This window comes from Odontesthes bonariensis, chromosome 6 (genome assembly GCF_027942865.1).
Source record: "Odontesthes bonariensis isolate fOdoBon6 chromosome 6, fOdoBon6.hap1, whole genome shotgun sequence".
NCBI lineage: Eukaryota > Metazoa > Chordata > Actinopteri > Atheriniformes > Atherinopsidae > Odontesthes > Odontesthes bonariensis.
Window position 1 is genome coordinate 18,081,603 of NC_134511.1, and position 23,901 is coordinate 18,105,503.

The 23,901-nt window shown below is 40.3% G+C and overlaps 1 protein-coding gene across 1 annotated transcript in view; it reads right to left on the minus strand.

Moving 5' to 3' along the window:
• The window catches only part of ghra (growth hormone receptor a), a 34,154-nt gene extending 15,554 nt beyond the window's left edge, over positions 1 to 18,600 (minus strand). The window contains exons 1-2 of the mRNA XM_075467725.1: positions 18,259 to 18,600; positions 8,959 to 9,083 (exon numbers count right to left, since the gene is read on the minus strand). Of these exons, the coding sequence (XP_075323840.1) occupies positions 8,959 to 9,079 (121 nt within the window). The 5' untranslated portion in view covers positions 9,080 to 9,083; positions 18,259 to 18,600. The remainder of the gene's footprint in view (positions 1 to 8,958; positions 9,084 to 18,258) is intronic.
• Between the last annotated feature and the right edge of the window lie 5,301 nt (positions 18,601 to 23,901).

The window sequence follows — 23,901 nt, forward strand, 5'->3', positions numbered from 1 at the left end:
AGAGCGAGTTAGATATTCAGTTAGGACAAGTGTGTCAGAAAAGGGTGGAAGAGAGATTGCAACATGATCCGAACAGTGAAATGTAAACAGGCGATATAAATAACTGACAACATGCACACGGAGCTGTGCACAGAGGTGCACAGACGCACACAAATGCACTCAACTTACACCTTCGAAACAAAAGCAGGCAAAGTATTTCAAAGTGCCATTGTTTGATTCCTTGAATGCATCCGGGCTTTTCCTGCCACTATAATGAAACAAGACTACAGGACGTCGAGTTGCTGCTGCGTCTGATCCGCGTGATTCCCGACCCTGTTCCCAGCCTTGAGGTCAAACTCATGCATGGTCTGTTTAACCGTACAACGATACAGTCAGCTTATTCGGGTCCCAGTGATTTATAAGCTTGCACTAATTACACTAATCTCCACTAATGCCATCAAAGCTCACACAAAGCTCATTGTTATGTCATATTATGCCAAAGTGAGAGCTAATGTATATGAGCAGGGGGTGTCAGGCTCACGGCATGGAGTAGCCATCTGGACAGAAACACTTTTTTAAATATATACATTTTATTCTATCGTGTCTTATTCCGATATACTTGCCACATACATGGGGGACTCAACACATGTGGTCTCACACCCAGGTGTGAGATCCATGGTTCAGAAATAAGTCAAAATGACTTCATAGTTGTTTGTTAAAAGCGGCACCCAAACTAGATTATTCATGAACCCTCTACAATTTATCTAATGTCAGGCTAAAGTCAAGAGTTTAAACATATTTCCTCAGCAACAGTACTGTTCATTGTAGAAACCAGCCCTTACTTATTCCACTGGTTTCTCTTTTGTCTGTCCTCCACTTGTTAATGGCCCTGTCACACTGTTGCGTATGAGAGAAGCATATGAGTTGCGTATGAAAATTACGCTGACATACGCCAGGGGAACGTTAGGCATAGGTTGTATACGTTTCAAGCACGCTGGCATACGTTGGCATACGTTGGCATACGTTGGCATACGCTGAGGCAGAAATAAATTTTTGAACATGCTCAAAACTTTTGTGCGTATGGTTAATACGCTAAGCATACGCTAGGCATACGCTGAATACGCTAGAGGTACGATATAGGTACGTTACTGATAGGTCGAGAACGCTGGACATAAATTGCCATATGTTGGCATGAAGGTGTACCGTACAGCTAGCGTATTTATAGCCTCTGCCTGTCTGCCGCCTCCGGTCAGGAGGTCAGGAGGAGGAGTTGGGGATCTTGATCGCTCAGAAGCATGTAACTCATCAGCAGCAGGTGCATCAGGCATTTCAGCAGGTTTGGGTGAGAATGATTCTTGTGTTTTTTTTGCCTTTTCTTCGGCCCAGGGCCCGGGCAAACGACGATTGCTTCTTGGGAGGCATGATGGAGATGAATGTCTCGAGAGATGTTGATAGCGCGTCGTCTACTGCAATAATGGAGCAATGTGGAAAGGCTGCTGATATAGGCGCGTTGAAACGTACGCTGGGCATGCGCAGTTCATATGCTACTCATACGCTAGTCATTTTTTATTTTCAAGGGCTTTTCGTGCGTATGAAAATTATATCATTAATTTTCATACGCAACTCATACGCTTCTCTCATACGCAACAGTGTGACAGGGCCTTTACCAAGTTTCATGGAGTTCTGCCAGGTAGCTTTTGTGTAATCTGGTTGACGGTCATAAAAAGAAAAAGAGCAACAATCTCACCACGTTGCTTCTGCTCTCACCTGGTTAAAGCATTTTGAGTGCAGTGTATGCAGAAATATAATATAATTGAAATATGACAACAGAATGATATATAATGAGTGCAATTATTCTGAATTAGTTGTTGACATTTTTAAGAAATGGCCAAATCAGTCAGTTCATTCAGTTTTTGGGAGAATATTAAGAAAAATATATTGAACTAAAAACCTGACCCCCCTGTGACAAAGTCTACCTGTGATATAGCCGCCAAGAATTAATGTTGTCCAATTACTTTTCTACAAATGATGGAAGAGCATCATGTCCTTCTTTTTTTTTTTTTTTAAAGATAAGTGAGAGTTGCATTTAGTTGGGCAGTGCGTTATCATCGGAAGATTGCAGTAAAGTATGTGCTGTGCATGGCTGTAATAAACATGCTAACTTCAAGGAGGAAGACGCAAACAAACCAGTTGCCATATACAAGGGAAAAATGGAGAGAGATTTTGGGGAATTCTGTTCAAGGGGGTATGTTATGATTAATCCTGTCCTGTCAGTGCATATTGACCTTTTATTATTTGCAAGATGCCGGAACAGCTGATCCTTTGTGTGATCATTTATGGGAAAAACATGTGGCGGCTCAGCTGGTAGAGTCCAGCATGTCCACGTGATGAAATATCCGTTGGCAAGACACTGAACCCCACATGACCTATATAGATATATCTATATAGGCCATGTGGGGTTCAGTGTCTATATACTGTATATATATATATATACATATATATATATATATATATATATATATATATATACTGTATATATATATATATATGCCCACATGTGCACCAACTCTTTTACTATTTTGTTCCAAACATGCTTCAAGAAATGCTGAAGGAAGCACGACAATCGATGTATCACCTGTCCCTGATCTATGATTGTTCTTTTTAAGTATTTACAGAAGTGAGTTTTCAGTTGCTGCCAGATTGATAAAAAATGGGAAGGGCTTCAGGAATCCTTCCCTTCAGACACCACTTCATCAACTGTGAATTCCCTCCAACTCCCAACATCGACAGTCTGCATTTCTTGCTTTTCATGTTCCTAACTTTGTTTTTGATTTCAGGCACTATATCCCGCAGCAAGTCCAAACTTTGCTGCTCACACCCACTTCTCGTCTTTGAAGCAGATGTAATTGAAGGCTGTGTGTTCAGGCTAGACACACCAAACCTCTGCATGGTTTCCACTAGTTACCACCTCTGTGGCCAAGAACACAGCCGTGCTCGACGAGATCAATCTATGAGCTTGAGGAGTGAGTCCTCCGGAGACACCCAGACAAGACACTCAGGGATAAGGTTAAAGAAAGGGAGTGTGAGAGGACACATAGAATCAAACATTGCCTATAATCACTCTGGTAAGCCTTTAACTATATAGAAGCAACTCCAAACATATACTCTTGGCTTGTTATGTGGCTAGCATGACAACAGACATACAACTGCTACAGAGACACGACATCCCAGTCAACTCTTTTAGGTGACTGAGTGGAACAGAAACGCTTTACCTATTTATCTATTTTTTTTTTTAAAGCAAGACAGAAAGCACAATGTTGGGAGTTACTCTGGAACAGAATATTTTCGGCGTAAAATCCAGGCGGACAAAGTTGGCGGCAGGATTGGAGGCTGTACAGCTGTAAGCTTGAGAAAGGCTCAGGCTGTGTGTGTTTGCTCTTGATATCACTAACCGCTTTGTGTTTGCAAATGCTTTAATGGTTGTTGAGGAAGACCACGGCTGCATGACCACTGTTCCCTCTGGAAACCATTTCTAGACTTAAAGAAAGTGGGGCAGTCGCAATGTTTGATGGCCTGAGTCACCCAGTTGCCAGCGGTTCACTTCGCAGCTCATCAGAAAGGTGACGGCCACATTTGATGTTATACTTGTATGGGGTCTTATAAAAAGTGCAAGCCAAAAGCCTCAGGGCAAAACTGCGTTGGTCAGCACAGTGCGGGCACATCGATCCGTTTGACACGTGAGGTTTTAGTGGCATCCGGCATCTATCATGGAAACGGACCGAACACTGTCGGTCAAAGAGATTGGAGGTTTGTGACTCGTCCTGCCTGATGTTTTTCAACAATCTTTGTATTTTCGTGGCTTCCTCTCACTTTAATTTTGTACTACGCTCTCACCCATGAATGGTTACGTTCAGGCCTGAAAGAAGATGATGGGGGTTAGAATGGAAGTACCAAGCTCAACTGCAGAAAAAATCAATGCAATAAAACCTTAAATCTATAATCTGTTTACACATTTAAGCCTTCATTTAACAAATATAAGTACGCAGAAGAAATTATATTCAAATATAAACAAACTTACCAGCAACGCACTCAGAAAAAATAAAAAAGTTGGGAGAGAGGGGAGTTCATCATTGTGTTACGCCTTTTAATTACACTTTTTAATCGATCATTAGGGAACTAAGGATACAAACTGCTGGGACTTTTGCAAGAAGAATCCGTGTTCATGCTTGGTGAGATGAGATTTCAGCTGCTCGACAGTCCACGGTTGTTGTCTACTAATTCTGCTTCTGATAATGCTCCATAAATTTTAAAGACGAGACAGATCTGGACTGCAGGAAGGCCATTTAAGGCGCACACACACTGTGTGTATGAAGCCTAGCAGTTATAAGTTGTGAAATGAGATCTGGCTTTGTCCTGCAGAAATAATCACTTACTTCCTGGGGAAATACATCAACTTGTTAGTAGCGTGTCTCCCTAAAATTCCAACATTAATCTCTGCACCAGTGGTACCTTCACACATATATAAATCGTCCACGCCATGAGCACTGATGCACCCCCATACCATTACAAATGCTGGTGTTTGCATTCTTAAAGTGTCGAGTGTCTTTCTCATCTTTGGCACATATAGCCAGATTGCAGTTGAAATGTGGCCTGATCTGACTACAGAACACATGTCCACTGCCTTTCTGTTCATTTGAGATGAGCTTGTGCCCACACAGTTAGGTAGCGGATGCAGAACCGGAGTGTGCTAAGTGAAAACTGCTTTCCAAAGTACTTCTGGACCCATGTGGCTTTATTGATCATGGTGGTATGATAGTTTCTCACACTGTGACAACTGAGGGCTCAAATGTTACACACATTAACTTACTGACGATTCTATGACAGAGTTTGGCACAAAGTGGTGAGCCACAACCCAACCTTGCTTGGAAAAGACTAAACCTTTGGAGGATGCACCTTTTCTACCTAATACTGACATGCTCACCTGTTAATCTGCTGATTTCAGAACCTTCCAGAGCTGTTTACTTGCATATTCTATAAACATTTCTGTCTTTCTTTGCCTCTCTCCTAATGTGTGTTGGTGGCATCAAATTCAAAGTCTGTTAATTAAGTTGGCCAATTAAGATGCTGAAAATAATTTCTTTGTACTTGCCTCTGTTACGTTCATGTTTAAATGAATGTCAAAATCACAGATTTAAGTTTTTTATTGCATAAGAGGTTTGTGCACGGTCCATGTAATGATAAAAAGAAAATGTTTGAGCTCCAAACATCCAAGATGGTAATGGCTTACATGTTTTGATATCCATACGTCATGTCGTGTCATTTCATGCGAATGCTGCCAGACAGAAAACAACAGCGTAGGGATATGATAACATCTCACAATTTACAACCATGGCTTGTGAAACTACTATTTATTTGACAAGCAGACAAACACTTCATGTTTTGTGGTGAGATTAGGCTGCTCATTTACACGGTCAAACAAGAAGAGCATTTAAAGAACACTTTCTCCGTTGAGGCCAATTTCATATTTCACAATCTTAATGAAAGGGATCCTATTCTGGACCAAAGTTAAATGGGTTCTTCCTCTGCCCTTCCTCTAACTTGTCACATTATCACATATTCACCTCGGTAGAGAGTACTCGTAATCTTCCCAACAAACTTACATATGGCCCCAGCTCTCAGCTTGGTAGAGAAACAAATTTCTTAAAAAGAATTTCTGATACACAAAGAAATATTAAGTGTCTCGTAGGAAATGTACGAGGTAAGTTTTGGGGTGTTATCTTTTTGAGAAAGGTTCTTACCAATAGATAGGGCTCTCCAGTAAGAGTCTTCTACAATCCACATTTTTAAACTCAATTTACTGAGAATTAAATCTTTTATAACTTCCATTCCATAATTTCCATTCCGTTAAAACTTAAACAAATCAAACCTTCAAGTATAGTCTTACCTACTCTGAAGGTTTTCACAGATTTCTTATCATGGATTAACGGAAGGCAGCCATAAAAGAACCTCTTGAACTATTTGGTCTGAATGCATCTTGTAGGAACATTAAACCCAATCTGTTCCCTTTTTTTACGTTTAAAATTCAATCATCTGCTGAAGCTGTGATGTCAGCATTCTGAGTTTGTTGCATTTTCAGAAAGCTGCTTTGGACGATTGAAAACATTTAGCAAAACAAAGGGGAAAAAAATCTTTAGACATATCTGTCAATTTAATCAGTCAAGAAAGTGGTGTTAAAGACACAAAGCTCCTGTGAGTGGCTCCTAGGAAACAGAAAAAACGACAATGGTAAACGGTCCACACCCACATGGCACCTTCTTAACCTTGTCCAGCCTCTACAAAGCGCTGGACATTTGCCGACCACTCCACCAGCTGAGCCACGGCCGCCCTACGGCGTGCTTTTAACTTGGCAAAAAAAGACAAGATGAGCTGGCATTCTTCAGTGGAATCCAGCGGTATGTCTGCAGCTGTTTTTCACTAAACCAACGCAAAGAAAAAAAGGAGTGCTGGATGAAAATATTGCAAAAAAGAAAATGAGTCTGCTTACTTCCACCAGCACTAGCCTCTGATCAGAAGAGCATTATACCAATTAATATGTAAATTAAAATGTGCTTTTTTTTTTCTTCACATAAAGACATGCATATTCTTTTTTCTGACCCTGCAAATTATCAAATGTCAGCTGCATCAGAGTCCGTCGGCTGTGGAAGATTAAGCAGAAAAAAGCAAAGGACGTAAATTGTGTTGTGCCGACAAGTGCACTATTAATAACTATAACAACATTTAAGGCACGCCAAAGCTTCTTATAACCTTATAGTCATGATGTGCCCAGGCACCTTTGAAAGGGAACACCAGAAGGATGTTAACACTGCAAAATGGAAGATAATGACAAATCGTTTGCAGTTAGGTCCATAAATATGCTGAAACTCCTTAACCCTTCATCCAATTTGAATGTGGATACCCTCAAATGAAAGCTGAGAGTCTACACATTATGTCCATTATGTCATTATATAACTATAATTGAAATATGTTTCAGTAAACAGGTAAAAAACAAAACTTATGTCAGCGTCCAAATATATATATGGACCTAACTGTAGATGTGGTGAGTGCATGTAAAGATATAGGGTTTTAAACAGAGCCTATACCACCCAGCCAAAATTCCCCCACTGTTTCTCCAGGTAACCTGCTTTCCACTCTGGAAATGTGCCTCTCAGCAAGCAAAAAGTCTGCCAAGAGAAAGGCCTGGGAATTTTGCAGGTCTAATGCTGACGGTCTAAACTCTTCTCAAAGAAAATGAGAAGATGCACCGAAGAATGCACTTGCAGAACAGTTACCTGCAAAAATGTACATTCAAGAAAAAACTTTTTTTCTGTTGTTAGATATGTTCATTGGTATTAATCTAATGCAAATGTGATGACTTTGGCTGTGTATCCAACAGTGAGATGAATTCTAAGTGGCTGTGAATGCGCTCTAGTCAAGTCTTTCATGTGTTTTCAGCCCAATGCATCTAATTCATCCCTGATGAAGTCGTGTAAACTATTTTCATAATAGTTGCAGGTTATCTCCCAGTCAAAAAAACAGACAAACTGTTTCCTGACTATTCTGAGTATCTAGCCTTGGTCATCAGATAAATGGCTGATTCCTCTTCTTTCTACATTGAATTCCACACCACAACCAAAAAAGCTTGAATCTTAAATCGCGGCTTGATTTCCCATCATGTCAATCTGAAGGAAAGAAACGGGTTTCAGCAAAGTTTTGTTCGACTAGATATTTTACTTGCAGTTTATCAATTCATTCTCTAAACAAGAGACAGTCTTATCTAAATTGACCCATTTTCAAATAATATAAAGGTCTGAACTATTGATGCACCAAAGATGACATCCTGGGCTGAAACCAACACTGATGTCAAAGAGAATAATTTTGCCAATAGCCAATACTGATTGCCTTTGTTTTTTCTTTACACACACGATAAATATTGGCCACTGCCATTGTTTATCATATTTGTGATGTAGGCAGTCTCTGAGCTGAATGTGGGCTGACACTGATGTTAGGCTGATATATAAGCGTATGACTCATCTGAACAGCAAATGGTTGCTTATCAACATTTCAAGAGTAACCGTTATAAAACACAAGCCAGGAATGCTGACACTGCAGCACGAAGCAACACTTTCCCCTGATAGAGGAACACACACCTTTTGACAAAGTCGCCAACAGAAGTGATCTATTCTTTGCAGTCGCCGCTCCTTGGCTGTGAGAGTAGCTGTCCTAGCAAAAGTAAGACTTTAAATAAACTGGACTTTCCCTGGCTGTGCATGTAGTTTTTTAAATCTTCCCCAAATTCCAGCTGCAGTTGCTTCAACCAGATGAGAAAAATGTCAGGCCATAGTTTTTCAGTCATTTTTCTGCCTTGGAGCAACGGATGGAGAAATGACATGATAAGACACAGATTATGGTTGGATTCAAAATAATTATCCTTTAATAGCTCTGCAATCGTTTCGACTTTCGGGATTTCAAGTGGTAAAGAAATGATATAAGAATCTGGCGTGTATTCTAAGCCACAGCATTCTTTCACCTAATTATTTCAAATGGTCAGTGACAACTGGATTAGCTGGCTGAACATCCTGCATCCCTCCGTCCCTGGACTTTGACAGCAAAGCCCCAGCCATTTGTTTACTCTAGCTCTATTGATCCCAAGATTGACAAGCCAAATCAGGAAAGTGCAGTGTTCGCTCAGTAGAGAACGTTTCCACATGTATCCGAGCAAACACAGCATTCTGCAACTGATGTCTGACATAAGATGTGATAACAAGTGTCAACAGCATGTTGAGCGCACAACCCGAATCTGAAATTGTTAATATTTGATGGGGTGCACGTAGAGAGTCTGATGAACTGTCTGAGGAACAATTTGTCTCACATCATGGCCTTTCACTTGCATATTTGTCTTGACAAAAAAAACAAAAAAACGGAATAGAATCAGCAACTCACCTGATGAACTCATGTGATCCCGGTCAATGAGAAATCCAGATCCTGGGAAGGACAGCCAATCGAGCGAGGAAATCACGAGTAGGAGCAGGAGATTGGAGGAGGAGAGTGAGACGGCCATCATGATGCTAGAGAGGGACAGTGGGGGGGGGGGGAATGAGAGCAGGACAGAGACGCTGTGATTATAATTATCAGTTGAACTGCACGATGACAGGCTCATGTGAAAAACCCTCCTTCTCCCACTCCCTCTCTCCTGTTCTCTCTTTCTTTATAGCTGCCATGTGAGCAAAAATTGTGGCTGCCATTTATTTTCAGCTGGTGTACATGAAACCTAACACGAGACAGGGGCATAATTAATTATCATGCCAGACTACCTCTGCAGCATTTGAAAGTTGATCTATGAGGGCTGTTTGAGTGTATCTTTCATTTGAATTTGTGTGCACACCTTTAAATGAGGGCTGTATCATGTTACAACTTTTCTTTTTCATTTGCTATCATTGAATGAAATAGCAGACAATAAAACGTTTTCCCATCCTCAACTTTTCCACATTTCATATCTTAATAAAATTAATTTATCTAGTTCTAATTCAACCAATTTCTTTTTTTTTTTTTTTTGGGCTTTAATGATAGGACAGTTGGAGAGAGACAGGAAGCAGGGGTCAGAGAGAGGGGGAAGACATGCAGCAAAGGGCTGCAGCGATGACTTTAGCCTCTGAACATGGGGCGGCTGCTTAACCCACTACGCCACCGACCGCCCCTAATTCAACCAATTTCATCTAAAATTGTATCCACTTGTCAAAGTAATCAAATTTCACCACAATGACAAAGCAAAAGGAGCTATTTGAGGTGTTTTGTCAATATGGAAATTAAAGAAATATTAAATCTACATAACTGTTCAATGATTAATTATTCTTTGTTATGAGATTCGCAACTGAGGTTTTGTTACATCCTAATTCTAGCAGCGCTATTTGAGATGACTTCATCTTCAACAACAGCATGAGATTAAGCAAACTGGAGCTCTCATAGGTCAAGAGGCAGGGTACAACCTTGAGAGATTGCGTGTCCATCTCAGGGATAATACAGAGTAAAAAGAGGCAAATAACCATGCATGCTTGAAAAAAAGAGACAACCGGGTCTTTGTATTGTGGGAACAAGGTGAAGTACTTGTAAAAAATGCATGCAGACGTGGAGAAAACATGAAAACTCTACACAGAAAGGTCCGAGATGACTTTCGAAACAATGCTAACCACCAGTCCACTGTGCTACCCCGTAATGTTGTATAAGATTAGGAATAATCTTGCATGAGGGGTCTAGGTCACACAGGGAACCAACATTCATGTTTGTCATTTCATCATTCAGTCCATCACAGTCATTCAGGCTGCGCAAAGTGAAATAATGACAAGCAGAAACTTCTGATATGATGAAAGAAAGTTTGAACTATTTGGCCACAGTTTGAAATTAGTTTGTGGAGGAAATTATTCACACACTATACCATCCCTACAATCCAACATGGCGCCGGCAACATCATTCAGAGGGTATGTTGTTCTGCAACACGGTCTGGGAGACGAGTCAGGATACAGTCAAGGTAATGCAGAAAATTAAAGAGCTCTTCTGAGACAAAATGCTTTCCAGAGCTCTCAAAAACTCTCGCTAGGCAAAGATTTGCATTTGTTTTTCATTAAGTACAATGCAACGACCTCTAAGAATGAACGGGAGTGGCTTCGGCAAAACTGCGTGAAAGCTCTTGAGTGACCAGGACAGAGTCCAAACCTGCTGCACCTGTAAACTAAGTAAAGCTGACTTGCATGACAATGCTCTCCTGACTTTCCGCTCTCAGCAACTTCTTCCACATTAATTTGAGTCTGTGGATGTATTGCTTTGAGCAAATATTGTGATCGTGTTAGCTTTTCGAATACCAGACCATTCAGTTCCCCAAAAATAAGTGGCAGTAGGTCTGGTTTTTAGGTGTCCTCGTTCAGCAAAATGCAGCCTCTCCGCCAGCCTGTTTACAGACGGCAAAAAAAGAGAACAATATTCTACAAAAAAAAAAAACTCAGAAAAACAGGGACAACCTCTTCTTGGTCAACAAGATGGTGCTGGCGGACGAGTTCTACAAGTTAAAGCCAACCTCTAAATATAGGCCAAACCTTTAGTCCACACCCGTGGCTATTTACAGCTATGTCTCCGCAAGTTTGGCCAGCCAACAACCCCTAACGTGGAGGTTATGTTTCTGCCAGTAATTTCCACAGTGCTGATGTAGTCTAGAAGCAAAAAACCAAAGAGTCTGACTTATCTGATTATCTCTAATCTGGTTTCATCTAATGTAATCTTATCAATAACACTTTACTATCAAAGCAGTCATTAGTCTGGGCTGCATGTCAAGAAATAGTAAGCCAAAATATTCTACTGCAGTATTTGTAATGAGATGCCTACACTAAAAAGTACTGAGCAACAATGTGTCTCCTCAGGCACAACTTCCAGACTGACGAGCTTCGACAGAGCTTTGAAAGAGGAGTTATCTATTTTCTCTGACTTACGACTGATACAGATAAAAAGGCCACAGAGTCCAACTTTCTAGGAAAAGGATGACTAAAACGTAACAAAAATCTGTGAAGTAGGGCACCAATTATCAATATTTTTTTATTGCAAACATTCAGTCAGAAGTTTATATGTGTGTGCGAGTGTATGAATTCCAGAGGATATACTAGGCCAAGTTATACAATGCAACAATTCATGGCAGAGAGCTGTCAGGCAGCAGGCTCCTCTGGCCTCACTGAAATGCTCCACTTACTATTGCTCATTTGTCAACTTGGCCTCGTCCTAAGATCCCATCACACTCTCTCTGTCTCCCTCTCTATTTAACTTTAACAGGCTGCAGTTAATCAATTTTCTCTTCGAGCTGAGGGACCTCTATTATAGTAATGAGCCGTTTTAAATGATTTTGTTATGTCTCTGGAAGGCTAAAAGTTCATGGTATTCTTCGTCTTCGCATTGTCTTGTCATTCATTAGCAGAGGAACCAAATCTTAAGAGGACCAAAAAGGCCCCTTCGCTCCAATATGTGGCCTCAAGTTAATCCTACAGTCTATCTCTCATGTGAAAGCAACTGCGAAAGCTCTGGCTAAGGCTGGTGCTTCATCTCCTTCTCATGCACGTTTGCCCCTCATTTCTCACCCCAGCTTGCCCAATGACAGGCACTCAGACTCACAGGAAATGCTGCCGAGAGCCAATCGAAGAGGAGGGAGGCTCAGACCAGGCCTCCTCGAGTCCCTTGGTAAACATGTGTGGTCAACATGCCTCCCTCTACCTCTGGCCTAAAGCACACGCATGCATGCAACTTGAGCACATCACTAAAACCCACACATACACACACACACAGATGCACATCTTGGCTTAGCACCTCTCTGCCAGCAACATGCCTCTCCCATGCTTCCTCAGTTCTTTATCAATCATTGGTGTTTGTTCAAATGGAGCTGGCAAGGGAGGGTGCAGGAAGTTGGGAATAGATGGGATGGTGGTATAAAGGTGAAGGCTGAGAAAAAGAAAGGGTTGGGGGTGAGAGGTCACATCGTATCGGTCAGTCCCATCTATAATTGCAGAAGTAAAGCATGTACGCACAGACACAAACAGCAATGTTGCAAGCCCAAGTTTAGTTTGAGGTTCCTCCAAAGGGAATGTAGGGAACAGATTGACCATGACGTAAGACATCCCCGATGCTATTCCCCATTTATTACACATTTGCATCTCCGCGGCTAACTGAAAAAAAAAAAAGATTCACAAAGGAACCACAATCCTTAATTTCCAAGATGCAGAATTGATTCTAACATCACAAAACTATCGTTTTTTCCATTTGAAAAAGCTGATTGTCCTCGTTGTGCTTCCACGTTGGGCACTCTTTGCATTCTGCGATGGTAGAGGGAAGAAAGAGCTGTGCATGATTTAACATTCAAGGCTCACAAAATGAAAGCCGAGTACTTCAGGAACACCAGAAATGTCCTGTCTCACAACATCTGCCAATAACCACAGAGGACGTAAATTGAACATGTTAATATCCAGCGGATGACAATCGCAGTGCCACAATACCAAAGGCTCAAAGAATTCTGAATGGGCAGGAAAAAACAACATCAGTTACCTATTTCATGTAAAAATCCTAACCCATACAGAGGAGGCGACAACAAAAGCAGAGACTTTTGATGCAGGAAATTGAGCCGAAGCATGTCATACCATTGTGTAGCTGTTACAGAGAAAGCTTTACCTCAGCTGTAAAAATATACAAAGGTAAAAGTTGAGAAAGCATTGAAAATGTTTCAAGATACTGTAGATTGTCTTTGTTCCACTATTCTAAGTCATACGTGTACACATTACAGACGAAAGTGTTATACATATATGTTATACACTTTTTGGAGACTAGTGTCATTTTTGGACATGGTTCTCTTAAAGTTTCTACTGTAGGTAGGAGTAATTGAACATTAAAGGAACAGTTTGTAGTATTTAGTGACATCTAGGGGTAAATTTGCAATTGCAATCAGTTCAGTACATTGTGCAAGTATTCAACCGGAATCAACCCGCCAGATTTAACTCCAAAGAGGAGACGGTCTTCTTTGAGAACAGAGACCTTCAACAAAGTCAGGCCTATGACTTACGGAAGAGTATTAGGGCCAGGCATAAGTTTAAAATAATAATATTTTGCCTGTCGAGATTAAAGTCGAAATGTCGAGAATAAAGTCGAAAAGTTCGAGAATAAAGATTTCGACTTTAATCTCAACATGTCGACTTTAATCTCAACATGTCGACTTTATTCTCGACATGTTGACATTAATCTCGACATTTCGACTTTATTCTCGACAGGAAAAATATAAATATTTTTTCTTATGCCTGGCCCTAATACTCTTCCGTAATGACTCCAGTTGGACTTTGGTTTTCGTTACAGCTGTTTATTTTGCTCTGAGATGACAACAGTGCCGTAAGCCTTTTGTTTCAAATTCTCATTGCTAGCAAAATTATTATCATTGCTGAATGCGACTAGATAGAAACTCTCCTGATAGGTCTGAAAAATGTGAAAAACAGCAAAGTAATTTTACTGAACATACGAAACAAAAATGGTAAAAAATTCAGATATTTCATATTTGGCATGCACATTAGCATGCACTCCCTGCCCTGCATGTATTGGAGGCCAGTCTTTATTTATACCTGTCAACAACACCCTCGGCAACGATAAAAGGTCTAGCTTTTAACCGAATCTCATTTGAGGAAATTAAAGGAGGTCCAGTGAAGTTGTTCCATTCTAAGGAAAATTCACACAGTCCTGCTAGTAGTTTCTCATTATTCAAGGAAAAACACATGACTTATGAATAATAATCATATAATTAATGTTACATGAGGAAGAACATGCATTCAACATTTATATCCCCAGAGTGAGTTAGTATCTACAGGAAAACAATAACGGAAACAAAACTTTTTTTCTAGCAGTTGGAAGGCTTCACAGTGCACTTTTAATAAAATATGCTGATCTATTCACAGATTGCCCAACAGCGTTGCATTCTATGACCTGTTTTTGTTCTAATTCATTGAAAACACTGGCGTCAAGAATGTATCAACATGATGAAACTATTAAAAGATTTTAAATCTCAGTACTCCCACACTGCCTGTTCTGTTGAACTTAATTTCCTTCTTGTCATAGTTGTACTGTTAAAACACTTAACTGGGACCACTTAAGTGATGCTCAACCTACAAATACAGAATCTGACCTATGCCATTACATGAGCAAGGAAATATCTATAAAAAATTCTCAAAATCACAGCAACAAGACCTTCCGTAGCCTCTTTCACAAAGCCAGGGCTGATGTGCCTTCATTGCACATCTTGGCATGTGTGACAGAACAGTGGTGGAACGGGGGTCAAAGTTAATCAGCTGCTGACTGTCCTCTGGGCTGGTTACAGAGGTAGTAACAGAGGGGAAATGGGCCCGCCTTGTGTGCACTTAGACACATCAACTCACCACTCTAACCAAAGGTGATATTGTCACTCAGCTGACTATGCGACGCCAGCTTTACGCGTGTTAAGACAAAGAGATGCAGGGCTGATCCACCTCTATTTGGCATGGGTAATTGACAAGGAGGAAACGAAGAGGAAAGCGGAGGTTAACAAAGACATCTTTTTTTGCACCGACAAAGTGGAACCATATGTGGAATATGCTTGTGATTTTCAAAAGTCTTTTAGGAACCCCCTCAAATCTTTGGATGTATTACTGGGAAAGCCTCAGAGAAGCGCTTTCCTCACTGCCCATTCTTTATTATCTTTGTCTTTTATTCCTTTCTTTACACAAATCGCAAGACGCAAAAGGTCAGAGCCCATATCTTACTATGGCCTAGGCCCTATAGAAAATTAAAGGAAGATGTGAATCGATTTAGTTTGACCCTGATAACCACTTTGGAAACAGTCAATGAATAACTAGCCAAGTCTACTTTCTGTGTGTGATTCTTTTCATTGCTGAACTGTTTTAGATGACTCAAAACCAACCAAGACATTTAAAACATGGGACCAAAAAAACAAACAAAATAACAACCCACTCGCAGTTAGACCTCGGTTATTACACGAGAACCACACAGACCAGGGGCCTAAAAACTTGGGCCGTTTTGATGTGTTTGAGCAGAGGCTGTGTGCAAGGATACATGCATTTGGTACCTGTGCATGTGTGCTTGGGTGCACTCTCAACCATTCAGATGTGGCCACTATCCAGTAGCTTTAATGTCTCGTACACTTATTTGGAAAGAGAGTGTGGAAAACTCAGAGTCAGCACACTGGCATTAGAAGAGTCTCTTCTGGAAGCAGATCAGGTCACACATCTGCAAACCCTGCTTACGTCTGTGTGTACGCAAGGCTAGAGAGGGAATGGGTGGGTGTGTTCACTGTGTAGATTCAAGTCAAAGCACAAGCAAGAGCCTGAGCCCAGCAGACGGATATCTGTGTGCTAAGTAGATCTGGAAATTGAGGGGAAAAGTCTGTTTTGCAGGAGTCCAAGCTCTATTTTTGCAAGCACAGACATGTCTCAGATGTTGAACAAAACAATTAGCACAATTTATCAGTTTCATCTGCTGAACATACTTGATACGAGTAAAGTTCTTGTTTGTCACCAGTGTTCATTCCTCCAGCGACGGAATCAATTTACTCAGAAAAATCCCATCAAGTCATCTAAATCAACTATTAATAATTTACTTTGTTTTCGACCGTCACCACGGATAAGCAGAAATCAATCGCAAAGAACAAATAAATCTCAAAGAGTGAAAGAAGCATGGAGCTCACTGATCCTTTCCAACATTAGTCTGTTGTACTATAGCAGGCTCCAGTCTTCGTTCATTATTTGATAGTTGATTGTCCTTCAGCTGAGAAGCACCTGATTCAAACGCATGCGGTTGCAAGATGCACAGAGATATTTGGTTTTAACAGTGAACAAATAAATCTCTTTTGAAACCCTCTTGTTGTTTGGACTGAACACAGATGTGCAGCGTGTATCTGCTCTTTCTCTCTCTTTGACTGACACACACAAGCACACCCTAACAAACCATCCCTGGCGACCAAGAGCACACGGCCGTTTGCAAAATGTAATGGTTTCCAACGCGCTGTGGTGCTGTCAAAGGGCTTAGAACATTACAGATGTATTTTTGTGAAGTGGAGCAACAGTGGGACTGATGGAGCTAACATCTCTTAAAACTCCTCGCCTCACCTATTAAAAATATCTCATCAGCAACCTGGTCGATGCTGCTGTAGAAGTGCTGCCAATAATGATTTGTGTTTTTCTCTGTATCGGTGCAGCAAAAAAATACAGATATAGCAATAAAAGATCATATTCAGCTATATTACAATGAATATCATCCAACTTGTCTTTTTCATATTTGTGATTTTTAAAGTGAGCCTCTGCACCAATGTCACACAGTAGATGTAATAAGCATGCAGCATTTCAGGCAGATGTGCAATTAGGATTTTTACTCGGAGATAACATGGCAAAGAGAACTGGGGGAAAAAATGCTGCTGTATAAATGAGCAAATAACAAAACATATGAGACTCAACAGCGCAGCAGCCATCTCCTTCTCTTTTTTAATCAGTGAAACAACTACAAACCAGTAAAAACTTATTTCACTAAAGTCTAAATCATCAAAACTGCAAAACTTTGACAGAATACTTGATGGATAGTCTCGCAAAAAGCATTTTATTTAGCTCATCACAAAGTCAGGTGTTCCATCTTCCAACAGCTGATGAGAACAGGTGTTCTGCTATAGATTGTGCAACAATCAACCATTCAGTGATGGAGAACTTGATAGACTATGCTGCGGTTAACAAGGTTCAGTTTTGGAAACGACAGGATGGCAATCACTCTCTCTGAATCAGATGGCTTTGTGTAGAAGTGATTTGAGTGAGGCTAAATTAAATGGCCCTTCTTACATAACCCTTCTCTAATTAGTGAAGAGCTCGATCTGCTAAGAATCAGTCGGTTCCAGTTAATCTTATTCGGCTGCTTTTTGTGTTTAATGTATCAAAACCACAATTTGAGTTGAATTGGATTTTTGGAGTGTTGCTGAGACCAAATGAGCAGTTCATTCGCAGCTTCTGCCTTCCATTATTTATGCATTTGTAAAAAAAAAAAAAAAAGATTAAATGGTCTATTTCTTCTTTTTTGCATGCAGGCATAAGCATAACGTGTTTGCTGAGGTGATAAACCAAACCCACGAACCCATTTCTATCCGAGCAAAGACTATTCCACCAGCTGTGTTAAAACTACATTTAAAAAGTTGATGCACTTTTAAAGGAGACATCATTTCAATCTAATTTCAGTCAGATGTTTGCACTCAACGGTATTAGGTTGGTCAGACAGGACGTGAAGCACACGAAATAGTCCCTAGGAGCTCTAATTAATGGGAGAGATCACGTTTACGTTAACATGTAGAAAGTCTGCCTCCATCGAACCAACTAGTGGTTGTCGCTTCATCACAGAACGGCCAACTCTTGCAACGGCAACTTGTATCGGACCTTTTCGATTTTCATTAAACCCTGAAATTATTTTAAACAAAAAGAGCCCGTTCTTTTCTTTCTTTTTTTTTTCTTTTTACCAATAGTGCGAGTAATGCTGCAGACTAAGCATGCAGATGTTCATATCAATGGTCGAAAAAAAACTTTGCAATGTGCAAAAACAAAACAACAAAAAAAAAAAGTGCTGCTCGAGCGTCGAGTCGTGCGCAATCGTCTTGAAACGCGAAGATCCAGATACACACACTGGACTAGACTCTATCAAAGCTATGAAAGAACTCACCTACGACGAAGTCGCGACCTGGAAAAAACTGCAAGGACAGCGCAGGTCGACTTTTCAGTAGTTAGTCATCTGGTGGTCAGCGCCAGCACCAACAGGCACGAGTCCTGCTGCTCCACTTCAGTCCGCTCGGCCCCGCGTAGGATCTCTCCGCTCGGAATTTTCACATCACCCGGTCACCGAGGCGGGTGTGAACTGTCCTGTTGGAGATTCCTGTCTCATTTGCGGCTCATCATGTAGCCATCCCGAAGGGATGCACACACACACACACACACACACACACACAAGCACGCACACGCTATGTTGGTGGAGCAGAGAAAGTATGCGTGGTTCTCACAGCGATAAAGCGCCCTCATCCGCCGACGAAGCGACTCTGCTGTGAGGACCACAGAGGGGACAGCCAGAGAGTACGGGGGCCAAACCTCCAAAATAAAACCCCGCCATGCTGTCGAGAAAGCCAAAGTTCGGAGAATAGTAACGCTTCATTTTGTCTATTTTGCTCCAGTTGTTAGAGCAACCTAGTACTGATTTAAAAGACTCAACCTGCAAACATGCCTGAGACATGTGTTGTTTTGGACTTTTAGGCATACACAATATATATATATATATATATATATATATATTTATTAGTTGTTATTTGCACAGTTTAGCAATTCAATGAAAACTTGGTGGGTGCCTCGTCAGCAAACTCACGTGGAAGGTCCAGAAGTGAGGTGACGCCACGAGAGGCTCGCCCACATTCTCATCTGTCAATATCCACCCCTGACCCGAGAGTCTTCGGCGTCGACGGACATCCCGCCCTGACACGTGAGCAAAAAAACAAACAAACACACACTCTTAAGCACCAAGCATTTTTTTTTCTTTGCACAGCCTACACATGTTTGCGTGCGTGAACCTTGTGATTGTTTTTCTTGTCTGGATTAAACTTCCAGTCGATTACTTCAAGGTAAACATCCATCAGCCAGGACAAAATCAATGGCCTCATCACAGCAGCTGAAGTAGTCTATAATTTTGCAGAACTGTACCCTGTAAACTCATTGTGTGAAGTCAGGTCACATGTCACCATATAAAACTTCTTGGTCTCTAAATTCCCTACAAGTTTACCAGCACACAACCTCATCGTGTTCATGGTAGGAGACATATTTAAAGAGAGCGAAGAGGGAAAAACTGAAGCAAGGCAAACTGACAACTATAGATGGACACACAGAGGAGGGTGAAGTGTGTGTATGTCCTTGGATTCATCGTTTCGTCCCCCCTCCCTTTCCCACCTCATGCAGTGTTGACATAATTTGTGATGTGATGGAGAAGAAATGGAATTGGCCTGTCTGCACTGAGCGCAGCCGTGCTCGTATTTTTATATCCCTGCCTCCCTCTTGTTTACAAGGCCCACAAGTTATGGCTTGGCTTTTCCAAATCGTCCAACTGCAGAGCGATGGGACTTCAGTGCCTCTCCAACCCAACACAAATACTGTAAGTTATACCTTGTAGTGCAGGAGGAAAAGGCTCTAAGATTTGCAACTGTTTTGCACCAATCGTCAAATTTATTCAATGATACCTATTTTTACATTCTTCCAAATGCAGGTAAAAAGTAAATCCACTCTTTGTTTGTTGGCTTTTTACAAGACACTTTGTGACTCTAATTACAAAACAGAAAAACACTCGTACGCAGTCTGCAATCATTAAATGACCCCATGTTGTGGCTGTATTAGTGAGTTATGTGACTGCTCTGGTTTGAGGAGCGTGGGGGCGTCCAGCGAAATAGTTCCATTGTTATTTAATTATTGTAGACTTGTGCTGTATTGAATGTGACAAGAGAACAATGTATCAAGCCCACAGACTGATGCCACTGTGAATGCCCTGGAGGGCTGGAACTGGGTTCCCCTCAGCTATCCACCTTGGGCCTCCCTCTCTGGGAGGCTCTCCATATAATGTCAATTTTTAATAATGTCATCTGTTTATTGTCATTATGGCAGCAGTGGGATTTTTCACACATCGTTCAGTTAGCTGGCATTTTCCATTTCTCAAATAGGGGATAGAAAAAGAGGCTTTTAAGGCTTTTATTTGTCATATTTAGTTTAATTCCATGACACAACCTACGATGTGTGCTTTGTTTATACCTCTGACTTGTCATTCTGCAGTAATCCTATGACATAACATGAAAATAAATGTTAAGGAAATACTATACAGCTCCATCTTTAAGAATATACAGTTCAATAAAAGATAGGAGTCCAGGGCCATACTTTGCAATTTCACCAGTAAGCTGCTCTCAGTCCCAAGTTTATCAGTTAAATTAGAAGATAAGCATATTTGGAAAATGTTCTTGTGTGGTAAAAAACTAATGTGAAGTCATTTCTAAACAAAACTAGACACCACGCTTTTTGGGGGCTATTTTTGTGCATCAGTGATATTTACAACATGGGAGCATGGGAGTTTTTTTTTTTTTTTATACAGGAAGTCATAATGAGTCGCTTCCTGTATATGATATGTTGTTAATAAACTTGTTGAGAGGGTGAATAGTATATGCAATAAACAGCCCCTGGACTTCCATTCAGATACATCACACATTTTTACAAAATCTTCAGAGATTCACATTCTAATTTACATGCGTTACGTTCCACAAGTGTTATGCAGTGGATGACGGTAAGTCAACCGATATCAGCAGCTGGTGGTCCTAATTCTCCTGTAAGAGCTACAGAGGGAGACAGTAACAATATGAGATGTTCAGAAGAGTGCCGGTCAAACCTTAAAGGCAAACAGACATGATGCAAAGAATGGTGACAGAGACCACAGTGAGAAAGCTTTTGAAGAGTTAATATTACTAGTATGTTTTTTTTAAGATTACAGGTAACTGCCACATTTCTTTTTTTTTCCCATCTCTTCCAGGCATACAAACCTTTATCCAATACAAAATTGTGCAAAAAAATGGTGTCAGCAGTAAAGGTCCTGTAACTTTCATCACCTCCACCCATCGACCTCCTAAAGCGGGTTGACTCTGTGGTTTTTCCATCTTCAAACAGGGCAATAGAAAACAATAGGAGGAACAATAGTAATCTAATACATATACAGTCTTTATTGTGAAACTGAATGTTTTGCCCTGTGAGAAACAATTTGTTACGAGACCACATTGCAACATAATGACATGGGTCATTTAGGTGCAGAAGATAATAGTTTCAGTATACTAGCTTGTTGTTTCTTTGTTCTCTTCTCTTTTTTTGTTTTTCCAGAGACCTCTATTATTTTCACCAGGACTGAGGAACTGGTTACATTTTAAAAGCATTTTTCTTTGGGGGGATTTTTGTTTTCGGTCTCTAAACCACCTGAGACGCTTCAGGCGAAAACAAGTCACAACCACATTCCCATAATTGGTTTTCAGCTAAAGCTCATCTTTCAGTAGCCCTTTGTACTTGGATGTCTGTTTCTATTTTCCACATAACAAAAGACTGCCCTTTGTGTCAACCCCTTCGAGTCACCTGTAATGCATTTAGTGCAGTTTCATGTCGAAGTGTGGCCATTTACAACTAAGTCAGACCCTTGCTGCATATTTGATTAAGTGGAATGAGAAGAAATGGACACAACACGTAAACATGACCAAAACCTTACCTATTAAAAGAACTGAATGGTTTACACTTCCAGGACATTTTTGCCCCCATAAGGATGATGTGTCACAGTACCATGACTGTGTAGATACATTTAGGTCCTCGCAACATGTGTTTATCTGAAGCACGCACACACATAGAAATAACAACAATGATAAAATATAAGGATGGATCACTGTGCTCCCTGTTCCATATCTTCTTTATTACGGAGCTGCAGATAGGCTTAAAGTGATTCACAAATGAATCACTGTATGTCTAAACCCTGATCCAATATTACAAGTCCCTTGCCTGCCATATATATATGACAGCAGGAGGTAGGTGGGATAGACACAGTGAAGTGGACAGGAAATTGAAGTGAATTGGTGAGATTGCATGGGATGAATAGGATCTACATAGTGTCAGCATGAAAGATCTACCATGTGCAAAACAACACAATTAAGAGAGACGCTTAGCTTAATCAATGAATGCATCATGTAAATGATGTTTTTTTTTTTCTAAACCTACTTTAATCTTGGCTTTTATCCTAGAATACAAATCAGTGAATTAACTCTAATGAGAAGAAGAGAATGATGAAAAGGGAGTGCGGAACAAGGAGAAAAAAAAAACAGAAGCTGGAGAAACACTGCAAGCTCTCTTTAGAGTCAAGTTCATCAGATTAGTAGCGGCTTTCTTCAACACTTTGCATGTGCACTACTCGTTCATAATGCATGTACTCCTGGAGACAGATGCATACATCCGTGAGCAGAGTCATGACTAAAGCTGTGTGTTTGCACTTTGCATAGAGTTGTTTACAGATTCTTTACGGCAGATTGATAAAGTATGGCTCTCTTTTCTAAATATAAAACATCAAGAAACTATGTGCATTACATTACAAACCTGATCTCCACCTCCATTTTTAGCCATGAATGGAAATTAATGGATGAATAGACACTTCCTTTGTTTTTTAGTTGTATTTCAAAACAGCACTGTGGAAGCCTATGGGACAGTCTTGAGACAGAAAATCAACACGCTGCTGCATTTAAAAAAAAAAAATATATATATATATATATATATATATATATATAATGAAAATGAATATATATATATATATATATATATATATATATATATAAATTTTTTAGGGTTCATTGATTTAATATGGGAAGAAAATCCTGGAGTATATATATTTTCAGGCAAGCCATCTTTTTTAGAACTCATCTGTTTGAATCATGTAAAGACTTAAAATTAAATATTATATTACATCCTTTGAGAGGCAAATGAGTTGTCAAATATATGCACATAGTTTTCTCAAGGTTCTTGCTCAAGTATCTCCCTTTGCATGTCGGTTCTGGCTGCAAAAATACATGATAGCGACAGCTAAATGCCCAATTTGAGGCCGTTGCTGTCCAGAAACCAGATGGTGTCATAGTCGCTATCATACAGGGCTTTTTTTCAGCTGCAGTGTCCTCTTTTGGAGACAATAATTCTATTTGTTGTGTACTTTTTAACACTGCATACCTTTAAGTTGCACAAAAAAAATATATAACAGAATGAAGAATCGGAACAAAAAAGGATACTTTAACACTAATAAAAAAAAAACACCATTGGTGGTATTTCTTTAAGCAATTTAGAGCATGTTCAATTGCAAGAAAACTTTTGCTTCACTGACCAGGGGAAACGTGTCGGAACACATCTGCAAGAAACATCATCAATAAAACAATGATAATTCTTTATTTGTACGAAGAACACTATAACCTAAACTTCATTAAAGTCTCTTAAATTAAGTCTCCTTTACACACTCACCGAGATATGTAATTTTGACCTCCTATTTGCAGACTGCTGACTTCTTTTTACTCTTTATGTTCACAGTACTTTCAAAACATTGCATCCCTTTATCTCTGTAACCATTTTGCAGTATGTGCATGGTATGCTTCAAGTGTCCTCGTGTATCTGTAAGCTGTCTTAGATCTGTAAAAGGGGGGTTCTTCTTCATGGCATCTAATCCCAGAGGCCCCCTTGTGACCATGGATGACAAGCTGCAGCTGGAGCTCTGGTACTCATTCATCCTTCC